This window comes from Cynocephalus volans, chromosome 1, assembly GCF_027409185.1.
Source record: "Cynocephalus volans isolate mCynVol1 chromosome 1, mCynVol1.pri, whole genome shotgun sequence".
Classification (NCBI taxonomy): Eukaryota; Metazoa; Chordata; class Mammalia; order Dermoptera; family Cynocephalidae; genus Cynocephalus; species Cynocephalus volans.
In genome coordinates, this window is record NC_084460.1 from 251,571,472 (window position 1) to 251,595,936 (window position 24,465).

At 36.3% G+C, this 24,465-nt stretch overlaps 1 protein-coding gene across 1 annotated transcript in view; it reads left to right on the forward strand.

Annotated features, from left to right (window-relative positions):
• The window catches only part of ZNF804A (zinc finger protein 804A), a 319,443-nt gene extending 298,437 nt beyond the window's left edge, over positions 1–21,006 (forward strand). The window contains exons 3-4 of the mRNA XM_063088595.1: positions 15,712–15,842; positions 17,763–21,006. Coding sequence (XP_062944665.1) covers positions 15,712–15,842; positions 17,763–21,006 — 3,375 coding nt within the window. The remainder of the gene's footprint in view (positions 1–15,711; positions 15,843–17,762) is intronic.
• The last annotated feature ends 3,459 nt before the right edge of the window (positions 21,007–24,465 follow it).

A 24,465-nucleotide genomic window follows, 5' to 3' on the forward strand; every position in this document is an offset into this window, starting at 1 on the left:
GTTGGAATTCTGTACTCTGCCATTTTCACTGAGATCACTCAAAATAGTTTCTAAACATTTGAGAAGATGCTTAACTTCATTCCTCATGTGACTGTGTTGCTCTAGATTTCCAGCACTTCACTCCTCTACAGCTTCCTCTGATCGTCTTTTAATAGTGGCCAAGGCTCATTACTGGGACCGTGGATTTCTCCCTTCAGACTCCTTAGGCTAATATGGCCCAAATGGCCAAGTACCAACTTCAGGTTTGCCTTTCTGCTCCTGTGGCTACCTGTGTCCTCCCAATGTATGAAACTGAATTTCAAACAGCCTCTGGGATGCAGGTCAGCATGGGCACCCTGCCCAGCTCTGGTCTCTGTGTCTAGAGGCCTGGCACATCCTTCCACACATACATTTTTGAATGATTATGCAACATTGTATTCACTTACAAGGATACAGGCCAGCATCTCACGGTTTCTCTCTCTATCCAGCGTCTTTGTATTCCCAAAGCAATTCTGGGGGTCTTTCTTTTGGAATTCCAAGTTACAATTCAGTTGCAGAGAAATGAGATCACATGGGTAGATGTGGTAGCCTCTTAAAAGCCGCATATCATAAATAGAAACTATATCTCGTGTAAAAGTCTCTGTGGGTATGACTTCTATGGTCCTGGCAAGGGTGAAACCAAGATTGCACTTGGGGGACACGCAGTTATGGCTTCCCACCAACTATTAATAAATCCTTCACACTCCTGTCCAAACACAATTTGAAGTTATTCACAATCATAAGCAAAGTTGCCTAATAAAACAATTGATAGTCCATCTTTGCTAGATGTCTAAGGAGCAAAGCTCTAAAGTTACAGCACCAAGTTTAAATTCCTTCCTAGAGAGGTAGAAAATGTTTGCTAACCCTTTACTCTCAATGTATTTATTATATACTAAAGATAAATCATTTTTAACTACATATACACAAATATTTTTAAAAGATAAAAAGAGTAAAACAAATCTATATTTATTTAGAATAATATTGCAATTCCCACAGACCACTAGTTCTACTGGGTCTATATATTATTTTCCTATTATACTTATGCCAAAGAGAAGATAAAAATGTTAACTAAACTACATAGATTGTATGCTCTTAAAAACCACATGTATAAAATTCACCAGACTGATTTTTATTCATTTTATTGGATATGTATTGATTTACTTGTGAATGGTCAATGAGCTTGAAGACACTTTGAACAATCTAGTTATCTTTTAGGTCATACTTTTGTATATAAACATATGATTGGAGGATCCATATAATAGTAATTTTTGTTTCAGTTTAAAAATATATCTCATTTTTACATTTCAAATACAAATTTAAGAAACTCTTACTCAAGTAAAACATGCCAGTGGGAAAAAAATAATGGAAAATTATCATATAATAAAAAATAAAAATAAAATTATTCTGACTTTACCCTATTTTAAGAAATATGATTAACATCTTGTGTATTTTTTCTCTATTTCTGAAGATGCAGATACTTTTGATTTTATTGCAAAAATATTGGCACGTTCTTTTTAAAAATAGCATTGTAATCCAAGAATATTCCAGATATTTTACAACTCTTAACATAGGTAACAGTTGCATAATATATCTCTATAAAGTTGAGCTATAACTCTTAACCATTCTTTATTTCTGGCCATTCAAGTTGTTCATGTATTTTTTAAAATAATCGTGTCAATAGATCCTACACTTGAGTTTCCATTCTCTCACTATACTACTAAAGATCTTATCGAGGTTTTTGTCAGCAAATTTTCAAAGCCTTCTATTGTAGTGGAAGTTAATCACTGCCATCCTGTGCCAATTCAACTTGACAAGCATTCATGAGCACTTATAATGCAAGAGACACTTCTGATCCAGCACTTAAGAAAATGAACTGAATGGCTGGAAAATCAGTTTTAGACACAACATACACTGATTGCAAAGACTTTTATATTAGAACTAGAATGAGATTTTGTCCACAAAGGAAACTTGAGTTAATGGAATCTAAAGAATGACAGGCCTTGGGGAAAGATATTGTTCAGATCTGATATGCCATTAAGACATTAGATGCTTTTAAAGCTGCCATGAGAAAAGTCCAAATGATACACATTCATGATAGTAATGGGAAAAGAAAATTTAAAAAGTCTTCCACAAGTTCACTCAGCATAATGCCATCGATTAAATAATGACTAGAAGGGAATTACACATTAAAGTGTGATACCATCACTAGAATATCTTAACCTTCTCTGAAGAAATATATTTGCTAACATTCTAATAGAATTCACTACACAGTGTCTTTCAAGAGAGCTAAATTGATTCAGGAAATAGAGATGGTGATTGAGTTGTAATTCTTTGAGGGTATTACCTCTCTAGAAGATAAAAAGCATACATTGATTTTTCAAAAGCCATTGAAAATAGTTCTTGGTAGAAACAACTGTCTGGGATGCTTGTGGAAACTGTATTACTAAGAAATATGAGAACAGGAACAGAAGTTTGGAATAAGAGTAATGGATTTTCTTATAGTAAGAAAAATGCTTAACAAGATCATTCTTATTATTACTCTAAGTATATATTTTATTTAATATCAACTAACTCCATCTTAAAAGATAGCATTGGAAACATAGCCTTTAACAATGTAAAAAACTGGAAGGAACTTTAGATATCATCTGAGGGGACAGAAGTCTAAGAATGTGAAGAGAATTATCTAGGGATACATCTAGTAAGTAGGTAAATAAGATTACATTCAAGTGTGAATAAGATAAAACTCAAATAAAGTTGGCTTTTTTTCCCCCCCAAACAACATGTTGCTAGGCCTATGCATAACCTCTATTCCTCCACCACAGCCACTTCGTTCATGAGCTCACTGGACAATGGCAGGAGTGGGTGGGGAAAGAGGCTGACAAGTATCCACGGAACAGTTCATTCTACTCACTTGATTATGAAAATCCTACTCTGCTGAGGTGACTCTTTGGTGAGCATTTACACGGGACACAAATGTCTTCAAATTTTCTGCCCATTTAGAGAAGTCCTGCCACATACACAGACCATCCTTGTCACCCATTTTCCAATCCTGGTTTTTCCAAGTCCCTAACTACCCAGCCAACCCACTGGACACAGCTTATGAGTGGTGTATAATCTCATGTATGCTTATTTCTCCTCCCAAGCAAAATGAACAACCAAGTTCACTTTGCAAAGTTCTGTCCATTGGGAGAATTTTCCTTCATGAATGTCCTTTAGGGATGTCTAAGGAAGGTTAGCTATAACGCTGCAGCTTTCTGCTTCAATACTTATGGCACAATACCACCTGAAACCAGACCCAAGTTTTCTCTTGCTCTGTCAGCTGTCATCTATCCAGTGTTGTGTTTCAGATAACTCTTCTTTTCTTCCCCTTCATAAACTTGCAGCTAAGGAGCATCGACATTACCATGCAACTATGAGTAGTGATCCAAAAAATGGCCTGCGGTTCACTATTACTTTTACTCTGGCCGTTCTTTATGCCTATAGGGTTTTATTCCTGAGATATTTGATGGCCTATTACTCATCTCCTCCAAGTTTTGCTCAAATGTCACCTTCTCAATGTGGATTTCCGTGGTGGACATACCTTAAATTGATTCCCAAAGAGTCATGCCTTCGTACAATCCCCTTCCCTTGAGTGTGGATGGAAACTGTGACTTGTTTCTAACTAATACAATATGAAAAACTGATGAGATGTATATATATTATGTATGTAAGACTCCACTTTGCTGACTTTGAAGAAGCTGGCATGTTGTAAGAGGGCTTATAAAAGGGCCATGGGGCAAGAGACGGCCTGCAGCCTCTAGCTGCTAGGAGCTGCCAAGCCAACAGCCAATAGAAAGCCCAGACTCTCAGTCCTACAACCATGAAGAAATCAAGTCTGCCAACAACCTTAGGGGGCCTGGAGGAGGATTCCCTCCCCACTGCCCCCAGACAAGTCTCCAGAAGAGAATAGAGACTAGCCAAAGAACAGGCATACAATTTTAAGAGATAATAAATACGTGTTTTTTAAGCTGTTAAATTCATGTTAATTTGTTACACAGAACTAGAAAATTAATACACCTTCCCAAATCGCTATTTGAAATTTCTGTTCCTCTCCTCACCAAGTGCCCTGTGGCCCTCGCTGCTTAACTTTATTTCATCCACAGCACTGTCAATTCTGCTATACAATTAACATATTTATGTGTTTTAGTATCTTTCTCAACTATGATAAAAATTTTATCAATAAAAAAGCATAATTATTTTCTCCTTTGTCACATGTGTATCAGCTGTATTTAGAATAGCACCTGACAGAGGGTACTCAATGAAAGACACATGAATGTATACATCACAACCAAATTAGCCAGACCTGAAGAGTTAGACAGCTTGAACAGCATATAGCAGAGTAAATATAGGAGATAAATCACAGGGTGTGTCGCAAGAGATCCTGACTCCATTCCTGGTTCTACCACTTATATTTGACTCTGGCCAAATCACTAAACTTTGCTTAGCTTCAGTTCATTATTTCTAAATATGGATAATAATGCAAACCTTGGCTACTCATATATTTAATTTTCAGAATCAAACAAGGTAATGTATATAATATTGCTTAATAAATTTTAAGGAGCAATATCAATTCTAAACGAACAAATACAGATGTCTAATATGTGTGAAAATATATCCATCTTCCTAGTAAGTAAATGAACTATAGGCAAATAATTAATGATATATCACTTATTGACTATAAATTTAAAAATTTAAGAGAAATGCTACCCAACATTGTATATGGTACATACTCTCATATAATGTTCAGAGGAGTGTAAAAATGGTGTAAATTTATGGATAGCTGTTTGGCAAAGATCAAAACCCTCAAAAAGAGCACATGCATATCCTTTATCCCATAGTTCTGCTTGTGGAAACCTACATTTTAGATATGATTGGACAGGTGCACAAAGTAGAGATATAAAAACATTTATGACAGTTTGGTTTGCAATAGCAAAACAATGTAGTTGACCCAAATGTTTAAGCATAAGCTGATGAGTAATCTGGCACATGATTGGTTTTTATATTTTCTCTTGTTGGCTTGAATCTATGTACTTTTCCTGTCTGTGTCTCTGTCTCTGTTTCTCTCCTCTCATGCTGATTAGTCCTTTGCCAGTTTCTCTGCTTCTTCCATTAACTTAAGGCCAGAATCATCACAACACTCCAAAGTTCACAAGTTTCCTGAGAACATATCTGAGAATTAATGTTTGTTTGACCTGTGTTGCCCAGTGATATTTGATTCTCTATACAACTAATAGAAGTAAATCAGGAAGAAAGTAGAGTAGGCCTTCTGAGAAGGTATCATAACCAAAGAATATTGACTCTCTTTGCTTTGCCATTTGCTACTTGCATATTTTTAAAGCATATATTGAATTATATGCTATTGTACATTATAATTTTTTTGAATAGAATAGCTAGATCACCATCTCCCACAAATTCCTTTTAAAGATTTTCTAATTTTCTAATCTTTACTACCATTTCTGTCTTGACATTTATCACTAAGAATTCTTTTTGAGTGATTTTCAATAAATTATTGAGGAAGGTTTTGAAATATTGTTGATATTTCCACAAGCCTCACAGGCATTGTCTTGTATGTTTGTGTAACACTTAAGTTTTATTTCCATTTGGCATTCTGAAAAGTATTTAATTGGTTTCTATTATTTACCCTTCAAAGTTATTTTACTAGATATAAAATATGATGTGAAACTTTATTTTTCCTGCAGAAAAATACAGAAAGATTATTAAAACTGGAAAATCCTAGTCATAGAACTTTCCAAAGGTTTTGGCCAGGATTATGAGTTCTGCAGTTGAAAATTACTGTAACATTAGGTGACTTGGCTTCTCTTGATATCAGTAAGTACATCACTAAGATAAAAGTTAGTATGCATAGATTATCAAGATTAGTAGGAACACTTGAATGCAGCATGGTGCTTCTGGGCAACTTCTGCAATACTGAGATATTTATATTTTAAATATACACAGTTCTCTAAATAAGCATTTAAGGGCTAATTCCAGATATGTCTATCAGTCATTTAAATTACAGGTAATGTGACAGTATTGGCATTTGATAATTGATTGACTCCTTGATATTCAACTACTATGCCAATAAAAATGGATTAATTAAAGTCATAATGGTTAATCTGAAACAGTAAACAGTGAAAGTACTGGCCTTTCAAGTACTTGCTTTAGAAAATAAGCTTTGCTCTTCATTAGAAGGATTGTACTTTTTTCTTACTAATGAAATTTAACCCCACCATTTTAACTTTCTATTATTACATATGTCTTATTTATTACATATATGTGTATATGTGTGTATATTTACAATACAAATTAACTTTTGTACTAAAGATTTTACTAAAAGTAGTAAGGTCTGTCTTTCTTTTTGGTTGCCTGCAGCTTCCGAAAGAAAATAGTAGGAAATAAATTATCTGCATTTGTTAAAATGAAACTATTTATAAATAGTAATTGATGATTAGCTTTTTCATTGGTATTACAACTTTTTTTTTTTTTGCTTTATTTCTCTTAGCACTTTATTTTTTTTTTTTTTTTTTTTTTTTTTTTTTTTTTTATTTATTTATTTATTTATTTATTTATTTATTTATTTTATTTTTATTTTTTATTTTTTTTTTTAATTTTATTTTGTCGATATACATTGTAGCTGATTAATGCTCCCCATCACCAAAACCTCCCTCCCTCCCCCCTCCCCCCTCCCCCCCAACAATGTCCTTTCTGTTTGTTTGTTGTATCAACTTCAAATAATTGTGGTTGTTATATCTTCTTCCTCCCCGCCCCCCGGTTTGTGTGTGTATGTGTGTATGTGTGTGTGTGAATTTATATATTAATTTTTAGCTCCCTCCAATAAGTGAGAACATGTGGTATTTCTCTTTCTGTGCCTGACTTGTTTCACTTAATATAATTCTCTCAAGGTCCATCCATGTTGTTGCAAATGGCAGTATTTCATTCGTTTTTATAGCTGAGTAGTATTCCATTGTGTAGATGTACCACATTTTCCGTATCCACTCATCTGATGATGGGCATTTGGGCTGGTTCCAACTCTTGGCTATTGTAAAGAGTGCTGCGATGAACATTGGGGAACAGGTATACCTTCGACTTGATGATTTCCATTCCTCTGGGTATATTCCCAACAGTGGGATGGCTGGGTCGTATGGTAGATCTATTTGCAATTGTTTAAGGAACCTCCATACCATTTTCCATAGAGGCTGCACCATTTTGCAGTCCCACCAACAATGTATGAGAGTTCCTTTTTCTCCGCAGCCTCGCCAGCATTTATCGTTCATAGTCTTTTGGATTTTAGCCATCCTAACTGGGGTTAGATGGTATCTCAATGTGGTTTTGATTTGCATTTCCCGGATGCTGAGTGATGTTGAGCATTTTTTCATATGTCTGTTGGCCATTTGGATATCTTCCTTAGAGAAATGCCTACTTAGCTCTTTTGCCCATTTTTTAATTGGGTTGCTTGTTTTCTTCTTGTACAGTTGTTTGAGTTCCTTATATATTCTGGATATTAATCCTTTGTCAGATGTATATTTTGCAAATATTTTCTCCCACTCTGTTGGCTGTCTTTTAACTCTTTTAATTGTTTCTTTTGCTGTGCAGAAGCTTTTTAGTTTGATATAATCCCATTTGTTTATTTTTCCTTTGGTTGCCCGTGCTTTTGGGGTCGTATTCATGAAGTCTGTGCCCAGTCCTATTTCCTGAAGTGTTTCCCCTATGTTTTCTTTAAGAAGTTTTATTGTCTCAGGGTGTATATTTAAATCCTTAATCCATTTTGAGTTGATTTTAGTATACGGTGAGAGGTATGGATCTAGTTTCATTCTCCTGCATATCGATATCCAGTTATCCCAACACCACTTGCTGAAGAGGCAGTCCCTTCCCCAGTGAATAGGTTTGGTGCCTTTGTCAAAGATCAGATGGCAGTAAGTGTGTGGGTTGATTTCTGGATTCTCTATTCTATTCCATTGGTCAGTGTGTCTGTTTTTATGCCAGTACCATACTGTTTTGGTTATTATAGCTTTGTAGTATAGCTTAAAGTCAGGTAGTGTTATGCCTCCAGCTTTATTTTTTTTGCTGAGCATTGCTTTGGCTATTCGTGGTCTTTTATTGTTCCATATAAATGTCTGAATAGTTTTTTCCATTTCTGAGAAAAATGTCTTTGGAATTTTGATGGGGATTGCATTGAATTTGTATATCACTTTGGGTAGTATGGACATTTTCACTATGTTGATTCTTCCAATCCAAGAGCATGGAATATCTTTCCATCTTCTTGTATCCTCTCTAATTTCTCTCAGCAGTGGTTTGTAGTTCTCATTATAGAGATTTTTCACCTCCTTGGTTAACTCAATTCCTAAGTATTTTATTTTTTTGGTGGCTATTGTAAATGGGCAGGCTTTCTTGATTTCTCCTTCTGCATGTTCACTATTGGAGAAAAGAAATGCTACTGATTTTTGTGTGTTGATTTTGTATCCTGCTACTGTGCTGAAATCATTTATCAATTCCAACAGTTTTTTTGTAGAGGTTTTAGGCTGTTCGATATATAGGATCATGTCATCTGCAAACAGGGACAGTTTGACTTCATCTTTTCCAATCTGGATGCCCTTTATTTCCTTCTCTTCTCTGATTGCTCTGGCTAGTACTTCCAACACTATGTTGAATAGGAGTGGTGAGAGTGGGCATCCTTGTCTAGTGCCTGTTCTTAAAGGAAAAGCTTTCAGCTTTTCCCCATTCAGGATGATATTGGCAGTGGGTTTGTCATATATGGCTTTAATTATGTTGAGATACTTTCCCTCTATACCTAACTTATTGAGGGTCTTTGTCATGAATGAGTGCTGAACTTTATCAAATGCTTTTTCAGCATCTATCGAGATGATCATATGGTCCTTGTGTTTGAGTTTATTAATATGGTGTATCACATTTATTGATTTGCGTATGTTGAACCAACCTTGCATCCCTGGGATGAATCCCACTTGATCGTGATGAATAATTTTTCGTATGTGTTGCTGTATTCTGTTTGCTAGTATTTTAGTGAGGATTTTTGCATCTATATTCATCAAGGATATCGGCCTGTAGTTTTCTTTTTTGGTTATATCTTTACCTGGTTTTGGTATCAGGATGATGTTTGCTTCATAGAATGAGTTTGGGAGATTTGCGTCCGTTTCAATCTTTTGGAATAGTTTGTAAAGAATCGGTGTCAATTCCTCTTTGAATGTTTGGTAAAATTCTGCTGTGAATCCATCTGGTCCTGGGCTTTTCTTTGTTGGGAGCCTTCTGATAACAGCTTCAATCTCCTTTATTGTTATTGGTCTGTTCAGATTTTCTACGTCTTCACGGTTCAGTTTTGGGAGCTTGTGTGTGTCCAGAAATTTATCCATTTCCTCCAGATTTTCAAATTTGTTGGCGTACAGTTGTTTATAGTAGTCTCGAATGATTCCTTGTATTTCAGATGAATCAGTTGTAATATCGCCTTTTTCATTTCTAATTTTTGTTATTTGAGTCTTCTCTCTTCTTTTTTTTGTTAGCCATGCTAATGGTTTGTCAATTTTATTTATCTTTTCAAAAAACCAACTTTTTGATTCGTTGATCTTTTGAATTGTTTTTTGGTTTTCAATTTCATTCAGTTCTGCTCTGATCTTAATGATTTCTTTCCGTCTGCTAACTTTAGGATTGGATTGTTCTTGTTTTTCTAGTTCTTTAAGGTGAAGTGTTAGGTTGTTCACTTGCCATCTTTCCATTCTTCTGAAGTGAGCATTTAATGCAATAAATTTTCCCCTCAATACTGCTTTTGCAGTATCCCACAAGTTTTGGTATGATGTATCATTGTTTTCATTAGTTTCAATAAACTTTTTGATTTCCTGCTTGATTTCTTCTTGGACCCATATGTCATTAAGTAGAATGCTGTTTAATTTCCATGTGTTTGTATAGTTTCCAGAGTTTTGTTTGTTATTAATTTCTAGTTTTAATCCATTGTGGTCTGAGAAGATACATGGGATAATTCCAATTTTTTTGAATTTACTGAGACTTGATTTGTGACCTAATATGTGATCTATCCTGGAGAATGATCCATGTGCTGATGAGAAGAATGAATATTCTGAGGTTGTTGGGTGGAATGTTCTGTAGATATCTGCCAATTCCAATTGGTCTAGAGTCTTGTTTAGATCTTGTGTTTCTCTACTGATTCTTTGCCTAGATGATCTGTCTAATATTGACAGTGGAGTGTTCAGGTCCCCTGCTATTATGGTATTAGTGTCTATTCCCTTCTTTAGGTCTAATAGAGTTTGTTTTATAAATCTGGCTGCTCCAACATTGGGTGCGTACATATTTATGATTGTTATGTCTTCTTGATGGATCAGTCCTTTTATCATTAAGTAGTGTCCCTCATTGTCTCTTTTTATGGTTTTTAGTTTAAAGTCTATTTTGTCAGATATAAGAATAGCCACTCCAGCTCGTTTTTCTTTTCTGTTTGCATGGTAAATCTTTTTCCATCCTTTCACTCTTAGTCTGTGTGAATCTTTATGGGTGAGGTGGGTCTCTTGTAGGCAGCATATAGTTGGGTCCTGTTTTTTGATCCAGTCAGCCAGTCTGTGTCTTTTAATTGGGGAATTTAAGCCTTTAACATTAAGAGTTGTTATTGAAAGGTGTTGATTTATTCCTAGCATTTTATTGGTTGTTTGGTTGTCTTAGGTGTCTTTTGTTCCTTGCTTTCTGATTTACTGTTTGGTTTCTTTGTTTGTTGGTTCCTTAGGTTGTAGATAGTGTTTTTGTTAGCTTGTTTTCTCTTCATGAATGCCATTTTTATTGTACTAGCGGGTTTAGATTTTTCTTAGGTTTTTATGGCAGTGGTAGTTATTTTTCAGGAACCAAACCCAGTACTCCCTTGAGGATTTCTTGTAAGGGTGGTCTTGTGGTAGTGAACTCCCGCAGTTTTTGTTTGTCTGAGAAATATACTATTTGCCCCTCATTTCGGAAGGATAGCCTTGCAGGGTAGAGTATTCTTGGCTGGCAATCTTTGTCTTTTAGTATTTTGAAAATATCATCCCATTCCTTTCTAGCTTTTAGGGTTTGTGATGAAAAGTCTGATGTTAACCTGATTGGGGCTCCCTTATAGGTGATTTGACGCTTCTCTCTTGCAGCTTTTAAGATTCTCTCTTTGTCTCTGAGTTTTGCCAATTTGACTATGACATGTCTTGGAGAAGGCCTTTTTGGGTTGAATACGTTTGGAGATCGTTGAGCTTCCTGGATCTGAAGATCTGTGATTTTTCCTATACCTGGGAAGTTTTCTGCCACTATTTTTTTGAATATGTTTTCAATGGAATCTCCATTTTCTTCCCCTTCTGGAATACCCATGACTCGGATATTTGAGCGCTTGAGGTTGTCTGATATCTCTCTCAGATTTTCTTCCATGTCCTTGATTCTTTTTTCTTTCTTTTTGTCTGCTTGTGTTATTTCAAACAGCCCATCTTCAAGTTCAGAGGTTCTCTCTTCAACTTCGACAAGCCTGCTGGTTAAACTCTCCGTTGTGTTTTTTATTTCGCTGAATAACTTCTTCAGTTCAGCAAGTTCTGCTACATTTTTTTTCAGGACATTGATTTCCTTGTATATTTCCTCTTTCAGATCCTGTATACTTTTCCTCATTTCATCATGATGTCTAGCTGAGTTTTCTTGTATCTCATTCAGTTTCCTTAGAATTATCACTCGAAATTCCTTGTCAGTTATTTCAAGGGCTTCTTGTTCTATAGGATCTAGAGTATGAGATTTATTAACTTTTGGTGGTGTACTTTCTTGATTTTTTGTATTTCTGGTGTCTTTTTTTTGGTGTTTATTCATTGTTGCAGGGGGTTTCACAGTCCACCGGTTTAAGACTAATGACTAACTAGGATGTTGCTGTGGTTGCCAATTTGGTATGGCTCCCGCCGTGACTGCTCAGTTGGCCTCTAGTGTCTTGTGTGTGTGGTTGCCTCGGGTCTTGGGCTTCTCCGGGGATCCACCTTTCTGGTCAGCTTGTACTCTGCTGGGCTGGTGGATCACGTACCACAGGGTGTGTGATCTCTGTTGAGCTTTCACTTTCTGTACAGGACTTCTCCCCTTTCCGTGTGCTCTGGCCCAGGCTGTTAGATCGTGCAGTGGCGACCCCACCGGGTGTGTGGTTTCTGTCGAGACTCCGCCTCCCTGGCCGCACGTCACCCCCCTCTGTGAACACTGTGCTGGGCTGGGGCGTGTCTTCTGCACCCCTCGTCTATCAGCTGGGCCTTCAAGACCCTGCTCAGCACCGCCTCGCCCAGGAAGTCTACCAGGTTTCTGCTAGGCACAGACGACCGGTCTCTCTGGGTGCCTTTGTAGCACTGTGTAGATCTTTCTCGGGTCTTGTTCACCTTTGTATCCCCCCGGTATAAACCGAGTCTAGTGCCCGCCTGCAGCCTGCTCTCCGGCAGGTTCAAGCGGACCTGGGAACTCTCCTACCGCACTATTCCCAACCAGAAATTCGTTAGGCTTTTTTCCAAACTGGTGGTCGCAGAGATGGTATCTGCCTCCCAGTAACAGGAAGTTTACCGGGGCCAGAGTCCAGGGTGTGGTGGAGTGACAGTCGGCCCGCCCGTACTTCCTAGCCCTCCCAAAACTGGTCGGGACGCCCCACACCCCCAGCCCTGCCAGAGAACCGTGGAGGGAGTGGGAGAGGAGGTCAGCCCGCAGGGTCCGGAAAGCCCCGCGCCAGGCCAAGCAAATGGGCTCAGTGATGGCCGAGCGGGGCGGAGCTGCCCGCACCTGGGAAAATGGAGGCAGCACCGGGGTAAGGAGTGGCCTGGTGGTGCAGGCGGGGAGCCGCGTGGGCATCCACCCCCCGAACAGAGCTGTGCCAGGGATCACTCACAGTGCTGTGCCAGGTCGGGCGCTCGCTCTGTCTCTGGTTTGTTGCCTTCCGTGTTCTCGGCGCTGCCGCCTCGGGCTGTTCAGTCGCGGCGCCGCTCGGGCGCTCCCAGGAGTCTTCTTTAATGCCGGCCTGAAACCTCGAATCCTGGATAGGGCAGCTGGCCGCCTTCAGTGCGGCCCCAGCCTCCGGGATCCTGGCTGCATCCACAGCAGCCCTGGCGCCGTGTTCCCTGTTTCAAGACTCGCTTTTGCAGCTAAGAATCAGTTCTTTTCCTGCTCCACACTTCAAAGCTGTTGCCTGTAAATGAGGCAGCCTCTCCTGCCGGGGGCAAAGTGGCGTTGAGCCCCCACGACCGGCCAGCAGCAGCAGTCCTCCCTTAAGAGATGGCCAGAGGAAGGTCCACAAGTTTCCCGGCTGCCTGAGGCCCAGTGGCCACCTTTTCCACCTCAGCTACTCCGCGCCAGCCGCCGCAGCCGCCGCCATCTTGAAAACCTATCCAACTAATCTCTCTTAGCACTTTAATTCTTTTTGGTATTTATTTTAGAAAACTTAGATTCTATTTCCTTCACATGCTCCTTTAGCATCCTCCTACTAGAACCCAAACTAATCACCTTTCTTGATTGAATGTCAATATCTTACAATGGCAGGGAGTATTTCTCAGTTGAGAAAATATTATAGACAAGGTCCCCTATGATTTGGTTAGATCGTATCATTTATCAATTCTTATTATTTCCACACATACACCCTACTCTCGCTATATTTCTCTCCATGCATTTTTTAGAATATACATGCTCTTCTGTTTGAACAAAATGGTTTGTTTTTCCTGGAATATCCTCCCATCTCCAACATCCAACTGTTCTTCTTCATGCTAATACTTCGTATCCATCAAGACCAACCCCAGATATTACTTTTCCCAGGTAGCCTTCCTTGGGATTTTTGGGGAACCCTGGCTGTCCATGTAAAGCACCAGTGATTACTATTATCTCTTCCTATGTGTGTTCTCTCCCTATTTCTGCAATGTGCATAAACACACACACTTGTCCACAAATACATTCTCAGGCACACACAGACATATTATGAAGGTAAAGACATTTTTCACATTTTTTTAAAATCCCAATTATTTAACAGAGTAACTGATGCTAGTGCTCAATAATTGTCTGTTGAATGAGTCTTGATATTACTTCAGGCTTTAAGAAATAGAAATGACCAAGACTATGAATACCTAAAATCTAGAAGTAAAACTTTCTTGACTTATTATACTCTAATTCTAGTTCTGCTTTTTAAGGTTAATAAATAATTTAGTGCATATTCTACAGTTGCAGATATTCTTTACAGTTATATCAAAGTAATGATATCAAAGTTTTACTTTTATGAAATATTTCTACAATTTAGGCATTTATGCTATGTCTATCTTTTGTCTAAGTTCTACTAAGAAAAAACTTCTGCACAAATCTGTCAATGCATATGAGCACTCTCAAAATATCTTTGCATAATTAAATAATATCCTAAAATAATCACACAGATGTAGCTAGCTAGACAGACAGATAGATGATAGTTAGAGATATATAGATACACACACACATGCACACCTTATGTAAATCTCATCAATTAAAATGTTAGAGATAATCTGAAGCTTAAGTTACTTATATGTTATATATAACTTAAGCTGCATGAAATTAAGAGCTGCAGTCCAGGATCACCAGGAGTCTAATATTATTTAATTGTAATGACTAACTTCTTTTGGGATAGATGAAAAATTCCTAATTCGGAAGATCTAAGTTATTCACATGATAATTTAAGAAATATGCCCTGATCAAGCACTTTACCAGGCATTGTTCTAAGCTCCTGGTATATATCAGTATACATGTATAAGGCATTTACTTGAACTTTATTCAATCACTTCATTAAAATGTGACTAGTATATGTCTTATTCTCTTAGAGTCCTACTCTAAGACACATGTCCCAATTGCATAAACAACATGAGCCATCAGAAAATAATTACTACCTTAATCATTTTTAATAACCATACACTGTCTCCATGAAAGTACATAGTGAAAATATTTGGATCATGGGACCACTTCCATGTCTCTTAAATCATATCACATACATGACAATTTGTCAATTCTATTCAAGTTGGCATGCTCTTTTTCTGGCCTTCAACCCAGAAAATGACCTCCTTTAATTCCGATGAAAAATAATGCCCAATGTAATAAGGATTTCCAGAAAAATAATAATACCAATTTTCTTCCAAGGTCTTTCATTATTTGAGAAATGTGCCTGGTATTTGAGAGAAGGGATTTGTAAGAATCATATCAGTAGAGATCATTTGTCTTATGGATTAACATAAGACATTTACTTTTAGAAAATATGAAAAGGACCAGATAAATTTCTAATTTATAACACATCAAAATACAAGGATATTTATTATACAGATAACTGAAACACAGAAGCAAAAGTGAATTTGCTTGAAAATCAGACTTTTACAAGACTCTAAAGCTTCATCTGATTTGGTAAGAGAAACTTAGCTGGCAACAACCAATAAGAAAAGATGAAAATTTTCAATCTCAATTTTCCTGAGGCATAGACAATATCTTTTACTATAATGTATTTTTTTGTGTGTCATTTTCACAAGCCAAAATGCAGGAAAACACTTTTGTTACAAGTGGTTTATTGTGAATGTTGTTTTCCTTTGATGAACTCAAAGATGTTGTATTGGAAAGGCCCAACAACAACAATAGAACTTGAACATTGCTATAGACTCAGATACTAGTAATCATTTCCATATTTTTTAATAGCGGCTCAAAGAACTGAAACAAAGGGAATTTGCTCGAAATGTAGCATCTAAATCCAGGAAAGATGAAAGAAAACAGGAAAAAGCACTCCAACGCCTGCACAAGCTGGCTGAGCTAAGAAAGGAAACTGTATGGTGAGTGTGCAATGAATGTTAAGTTTTCTAAAACATGACAAAAAAAAGGGGTTGAGGGGGTTAGAAATAAAGAGCACAAATCTATATATTTCTGTACCCAGAATAAGGTGCACATGTTTTCATGGCCTTCTGTGGGCTGTAAACAGTAATTTGAATTTAAATTTTATGCAAACACCTGTTTAATGCACATTTCAATAAAAAAATTCTATAATTTTAGTTTGTAAAAAGTAAATTTTATATTATGCCATTATTTAAGCTATCTTAGTTGAAAGCTACCCTATTTCTTGGTGAAATTCAAAACATTTGAAGAAGAGAGCAAGGTACTGTCTCATGACCTTTTTTTAAAAGAAGTTTTAAGACAAACTTACTTTTTAAAACAAAAATTCAGAGAACTTTTATTTGAAATTATCTTTAAAACTTAAAAAAAAAAAAGTCATGATGGTCATGATGACCCTCTGCATTTCAGAAGCAGATCAAAATTAGCTTCACTGCGAATAAACTATAACTAGACAGTTAGAAGTTCACAACTCTTAAACTTTGACCTGCTTCTAAGAGTAAGCAGCTGTTAGATGTGACCAGTGTTATAATTCAGACCTTATAATTCAAGCCAGGGCAATGTTATTAAAAGATCACTTTTTAAAGTGTTTTTTTTAACCCCAAATTAATAAGGCCTTTCTTATTATTGTCTATAAAAAAACTATTTTACCTGAAATGTATTTTATACTAAATAGTGTTATGAGATACATTGATATATCGAAGCATAGTAAGGGATTTGAAAACATCCAAATAAAATTAGACGTATTTAGAATTCTGTATGGAACTGTTATAAACAAAAATAACTGCTATTCAGTTATGGTGATCAGATACATTTACTCTCTATAGGAATAAGGTAAAAATTATACATGTGCAAGTATATGCTGTAGAGAATCATAAGATCTATGTAATTTAATACTCTGTAATTAGCATTTGCAAATATAAATTCTAATGTATTAAGAGAACTAGAGGTGTTAAAATATGTTCAAAAAAGCAGTACTTATCTAAATTACTATCTTCAGTGTGGTACACATATTTCACATTATACATACACACAGATACAAAAAGAGACACACATACAAACACACGCATGATTTTCCCAATAATTCTGTGCTTCTAGAGATGCAAAATAGAAAGTGCCATTACTTAGCAGCAGATAAGGCAGTGATACAGAACACTGTGTTAGTGATTAGGTAATGAAAATATTCAACTGAAATATTTTGTCCTTTCATAACTTCTAAAAAACTGAATTTTTAGAATAGCATGGAAAATTCTGCACAACATGGTTCTGTTTGGGTAAGGATAAGATAGAGCCATTTCTTATATAATGTGCTGGTCAATACAGTTCTTTTAACTAGTATTCACTATTTACAGTATACTGTGGTAGATGCTTAATGAATGTTGAAATTGTCAAACAGAATTCCCACGCCTTCTGAGGTCATGATTGAGGGTTGTGGGTTTTTTTTTTTTCCAATCGCCTTCATATTTTCCATATGCATTAATAGTGTTAAGTATTTGTGAATTAAAAGTAATTTTACCTTAGAGAACTTTACAAAACTCCAAAATGTCACTGAAGAGGCCATGGGGGTAGAAAATCTTGGTCAGAAAGCACTAGTCGAGAGCTTAGGAATATCCTAGACATTTCTATAAACAGCTACAAAAGTAATTTCAAGACATCTTAAAGTTATCCCAAACAATAACCAATAACTAAATATTATGGCATGGTGGAAGGCAATTTCATCATGTGAAAGCAATTCTTACAAAGACTTTAAAAATTGAAAAAAAAATTTTAATGCCATTTTTAAGGTGTGTTTTAAATATTTTTTGCCAAAAGTGTCCTACTTAACATACACTTTTCTTTTTTTGTTGTTTTGTTTTGTTTTTTAGTGCTCCTGGAAGTGGCCCCATGTTCAAGTCAACAACTGTTACTGTGAGAGAAAACTGTGATGAAATTTCCCAAAGAGTTGTCGTGGATTCAGTTAATAGCCAGCAAGATTTTAAATATACTTTGATTCATAGTGAGGAGAATACTAAAGATGTTACCACTGTTGCTGAAGATCCAGAAAGCGCAAATAATCATACAGCAAAAAATAAGCAACTTAGGGGTCAAGCCCAGGGAATTCACAGAAACAAAATCGGCTTTTCTTTTGCATTTCCAAAGAAAGCATCCTTGAAGCTGGAGTCCTCAGCTGCAGCCTTCTCTGAATATAATGATGATGCCTCTGTGGAAAAAGGATTTAGCAGAAAAAGTAGATTTGTCCCTGGTGCTTGTCGTCTTCAGCTATCTTCACCAGCAGATGGTCTTTTGAGTTCTGAGGAGAAAGCTAACTCTGTTCATCCACCAGAGGCAACGTGCACTGACAAAGAAACGGCTCAAGCTCAAGACATGAAAGACGTGTCTAGTGAAAAAGATACATTACTATTACCCTCATTTGGCCTTCAACTCCCTCTATCTTCTGATGCAGATAATTGCCAAAATTCAATCCCATTAGCAGATCAAGTACCACTGGAAGATGTTATTATTAATGAAGATGTACCTATGAGTTGTAACAGTTCTGAGTTGTTAGAAAATAAATCCACAATTCTAGATATGTCTAATGATTTCGTATCTGTACAAACCACCACAGAGGAAAATGTTAAGAATAATGATGCATCCACAATTGAAGTTGAAAATAAAAATGATTCTGAGACATTGGACCCTTCAAATACTAAAGAGGACAGTACAACCTTACATAAAAACAAAGATTTACATAAAAGACAGTATGAGCCATTTGTACCTGTGCTTAATAAATTTGGGTCAACAGTTCTTCAATGGCCATCAGAAATGCTGGTTTACACAACTACTGAACCATCAATTTCCTATAGCTGTAATCCTCTCTGTTTTGACTTCAAATCCACTAAATTAAACAATAATCAAGATAAAAATAAGTTGCCCCTAAGTGATCTTTATTCTCATCAGAAGGGAGAAGACATTTGCAAGGGACCAGCTTCAGATTGCAAGGACACATCTACTGCAATACTCATTGGTTATAAAACTGGAGGCAGCAGAACTGAATGCACCCAAGTCAATCCTCTTTTGGCTGATGATGCACTCTCTAGCAGTGGTGATTCTGTAAAAAATGAGAATATGGGCCATAGTTATAAAAATATTCCCTGTAGGATCAGAAAAGCAGAAAAATATAATTTTACTAAAAATCAAATAAAACAGGACAGTCTAGATGAGAAATACAACAAAATAAGGTTGAAAGATACTCATGAGTACTGGTTCCATAAAGGCAAAAGAAAGAAAAAAAGGAGGAAGTTATGTCAGCATCATCGTGGGGAGAAAACCAAAGAATCAGAAACTGAATGCAAAATGGAAAGGGAGAATAATTACAGTAATACAACTAGGAAAAATCTGCTGGAACCAATTTCAGAAAAACAGTATTTAGCTACACAGCATTTGTTAGACTCACATCAGTTACCTGATAAAAAGATCAAATCACCATCCACAACCTTAAGTGAAAATGAAGAAATGTGTAAAACCTGGAATACTGAATACAGTGGTAATGATGCTGTCAGTTCTAAAAACCACTGTAAAAAGAACACAATCCTTTTAAATGGACAATCAAATCCGGCAATGATACATTCTGGGAAACATAATTTAACATACTCTAGAACTTACTGTTGTTGGAAAGCCAAAATGTCTAGCTTTAGTCCGGATCACAGACACTTAGTTCTTCAAAATGACATGAAACGCAAGAGCCAGAATCAGGCTGTAAAAAGAGGTTACAATTCTCTCGTGAATGAATCAGAAAGATTCCATCGAAAACGTAGACAACATTCATATTCTTATTCTTCAGATGAAAGTTTAAATGGACAGAATTATTTACCTGAAGAATTTTTGAGGCCATCAAGTGCTTCTGTTGCTCCCTGTAAGCCTAAAAAGAAGCGGAGGAGAAAAAGAAGCAGATTCCACACTGGGCTGGAAACTTCAGAACTAAAAGAAAATAGAGACGATCACATGAAAGGCAATTCTTCTGTAAGTTACCTGGATGAGTTAATAAATGAAGACAAAAAGGAAGAAATAAAACTACAAGAAGCTGCAAATATGGAAAGGAACTCAGAACAAACTGACCGAGTAAGAAACAAACTGGCTTTACACCCTAGCAATCCCCTCCCTTCTGAAACCAATGATGAAACTGAGCATTTAGTAATGGAGACCACTTCTGGTGAACCATCAGAGGTTTCCAGTGAGGATCCCACCACATCTGTCAATGTAGCTAGCTCCCCAACAAAAGAAGCAATTGATAATACCTTGCTTGGAAACAAAGAAAAAAATGAGAATATAAATACTAATGAAAAGCAAATTCCTTTCAAGGTGCCTAATGTTGAAAGGAACTTTAGGCAGTCACAGCCTAGATCATACATTTGCCATTATGAACTGGCTGAGGCCCTTCCACAAGGAAAGGTGAATGAGGCATCAACTGAGTGGCTGCGCTATAATTCAGGAATCCTTAACACCCAACCACCATTACCATTCAAGGAAGCACATGTCAGTGGTCATACCTTTGTAACAACTGAGCAGATCCTGGCTCCATTAGCTTTACCAGAACAAGCATTATTGATCCCACTAGAAAACCATGACAAATTCAAAAATCTACCATGTGAGGTGTATCAGCACATTATACAGCCGAACATGCTGGCCAACAAGGTCAAATTTACCTTTGCTCCAGCTGCCCTCCCACCCTCCAGCCCACCTCTGCAGCCTTTGCCTTTGCAGCAGCCCTTCTGTTCTACCTCTGTGACCACTATCCATCACACTGTTTTGCAGCAACACGCTGCAGCGGCTGCAGCTGCAGCAGCAGCCGCAGCTGCAGGAACGTTTAAAGTGCTTCAACCACACCAACAGTTTCTTTCCCAAGTCCCAGCTCTCACCAGAACACCGTTACCTCAGATCTCAGTAGGACCAGTAGGACCGAGGCTTTGTCCTGGGAACCAGCCAACTCTTGTTGCTCCTTCTCAGATACCAATCATTCCAGCTTCGGTTCTGCATCCTAGCCATCTGGCTTTCCCACCTTTACCCCATGCACTCTTTCCTTCATTGCTTTCCCCACACCCCGCTGTCATCCCTCTGCAACCCCTCTTCTAGTTATCACCATCAAGGGGGAAGAAACTACTCATGCAGAACTATTGCTATAGGCGTGATTGTTCATCTAATTGGATAATTGGCTATTTAACTGGTGGAAATAAACTGGCCAAAATATGGCCTTATTGATTTGAAATCATTTACTGTAAGTGTAATGATGCAAATAAATTCTTAAGTTTCTGATATATAATATTATTAAAGCACTGACTAGTTTGAAAATCAATACAATATATGCTGTATATAAAAATGATGTCTTAAGAGTATGTATAATGTACATAAAATATATTTATAGTATTGTAATTTATGTTGTAAAGTATGCTCCTTTTTTTTAATCTTTATGTATTTGCACCTATTTAATGTTTAGACAGAGCTGATGGCACTATGTTTTGTACCATACTCGTTGAAACTGTAAATTCAGTGAAAAATATCTCTTGCAATAAATTTTTGTTAACTATTTAAGTAAATCAACCTTTGGTTTTTAGATAGTTTTCACTGTTTTAGGGATTTGTGGTAACAGTCAGTATTGGACTTAAATTATTTCTTCTGTTCAGTGGCATCTCCAAACCTCCAGGGCCCAACAAAATAACTTTGTAGTTCTTGCAATACTTAAATCAGAAAACTATCTTTCAGAATAAGTATAACAGAGGGTGAATTTGTTTTTCTATTAATTCGAATGTTGCTTATACTGAGAGTTTACTATATTTACTGAACTGCTGGCCATCACTTTAGACAATATATCATGAAAATTCATGTTAAAATAATGTTAGTATCTGGGGGATAATAACTCAAAAACATGCCAAGAGTGTGGTGTTCCACCAACTTCGTAATAGGACTGGTAGACAAGAAATGCCAAACAACTAGTATAAGCTCTTATAACATTTTTGTATGTTAAAATTCTCAAATATATTATATTTACTTTCAATTGTTGTAGGAAATATATATATATATGTATGTGTATATATATATATATGTATGTGTATATATATATATATGTATGTGTATATATATATATGAGAATATATATATATGAGAGAATGTTGGCATGAATTAAGAAATAGGTTTAATTTTAATAAATCACTATCCATTATATACCATCTTGAGATGAATTGCATAAGCACAGTATGTATCTGGTTATACTCTTAATTAAGAATCTGGAAGTGGGACAGAGAGTAAATAAATAGCCCTTTTCTTTGCAAATATTTCTAATAGCAATGTTTGCATCATATTTCCAAATCACCTGAGAACAATTAGAGAGTTTCTACATCACCCTTCCAGATTCTGCTTTATTTTTAATGACCTCTGCATTTATTTTTCACTCAAGTTCTTCTATGTATACTAAAGAACATGATTATCCAATAGAAAACTTGGGAACAGCATACTTTTCCCAAAAAGATTTCTAATATGTACTGGCCCAGTTGAAGCCATTTGGTAAGACCAAGTCTACATGCCAGTTAGAGCAGGTTGACCTCACCATGTGCAAATGACAGAGGACTGTGGCAGCCTGGCGACGAACCCAGACATCACAGGGCCCAACTGAGTCCCACTAGAGGGAGAACAACTTCTAAGTTTGCTGTACTGAGGAAATGTTATTTCATATGGCTACAGTAGGAATTGGGTTACCCTAGATAACTTAGAGCATAAAAATATGATGCCATAACAGAATAATCCATGTTGAATTCTATTTTAAGTAAAAAAATTGGGAAGAAAATCTAGGCCGCTCACCTTTGTGATTATTTGCCATAACAATCATATATTTAAATGTTCACCTGAAAAATGCTTTGAATGACTGAATATACCATTTTTTGATTGACAAATAAAAAGATAAAAAAGTAAGCAGTTTCATTTCAAACACCCTAAGATAATATGTTCCAAAAATGGGAACAAAAAATTGGAACAGATAATTTTTCCCCAAGCTAAATATTTGAAACTATCTTTGAAGATAAAATAGATGGGGATATCTACTGGGGATTGCTGACCTAGTTTGTTTTTAATCTGTCAAAGCAGAATTGTTGCTTCGGCTGTTAAAAAATCAAACAATTGTTTGACTTTAAATATGTATATTTCCCTCTTTTTTCCATCATCGTCTATCATCCTGATCACCTCTTACTCCTTGTTTCTATCCTGTAATTCCTTCTTATTATCTTTTCTCTTCTTAATTTTATCGTAGACATAATTTGTGTATATGTGTAACTCCTCTTTTTTTAATGTGATAATTTTTTTTTTTCAAATTCTGTTTGTTTGTTTTTTTTCAAATAAATTTATATTGCTAGGCATACTTAATTTTTTAGTTATAACAGAATACACCTGAGTGCTAAGTATATGATAGAAATTTCTGGAAGTTTGAGAAGGAAAGTTCTTAGTTAAGCTTAATTGAAACTCAGCTAGACAAATAAGTTGATTGGTTTTCATGGACAAGAAACTTGAACCTTAGTTAAGCACAATCAAAGCCATTTCAACTGTAAAAATTTCATGTAGATATTTGAGACTTTGCTGAGATACTGCTTACAAGGTCTTGACATCTGTTATGTGTTGGGAACTCAAAATGAATGGATGGCGACACACTTGTTCATCTATTCTGATAACACCAACCCCAGGATCAAGGGAATCAGGCCAATGCGCTGAAGATCAACAATGAGCAGAGCAATCAGGCAGGTAAGTCCGGAGGGTCAACAGGGAATGGGGCTATCAGGGGATCACCAGTCAAGCCCATTATAATGGCGGCAGGAGTCAAGTCAGTGGGGCAGTCATACTCTAGAAGTAGTTTTGGATACTGTATAATAGTGTGTCCCTAGGTTGTATCCTGGAGCTGAAATCTCAGTCCTTACCTAAAGGCATAAATTATTGTACAACATATATACTTTGGAAACTTAAATGATTCCAACACTATCTCTTACCCACCATCTCTAGTCTGCTATTTACAGGAATTACTATAGCATTTGTTATCGTGAAGATGAATGATTTGGAAAATAGAATAAAATCTGAATGTGGAAAGTAACTGCTGCCAACTAACAAAGGTTTTTACGTTGAATAATAGGAAGGATACTTATCCACAACTTCGGCTATTACACATATGTCAATGACATATTTTTTCCAAGTTATTTTATTTATTTTATTTTTTCCAAGTTATTTTATGAGTTGAACACCTATATTGAACTGTCCACAGGGAGTTTCATCCTGGATATCTGCCAAGTATTTTGAACTCAAAACTCAAACTCACCATCTTACTTTATAAGTACCACTGGACCTGTGTTATTTATTTATTTTTTTTTTTTCTGTGAATGCCATTATAATAAATCCTGTTATGTTATCTAAGTCAGAAGCCATGGTATTTATACCCACATCAAAGAAATCAATAGACCATTTTGGGTCTATTTTCTTAAAATTTTCTGAAACGTTTTCCACTCTTGCCACCTATAGTTTTAGTCATGGTAGTCCATATTAATGGACTAGCTTAAATTAATT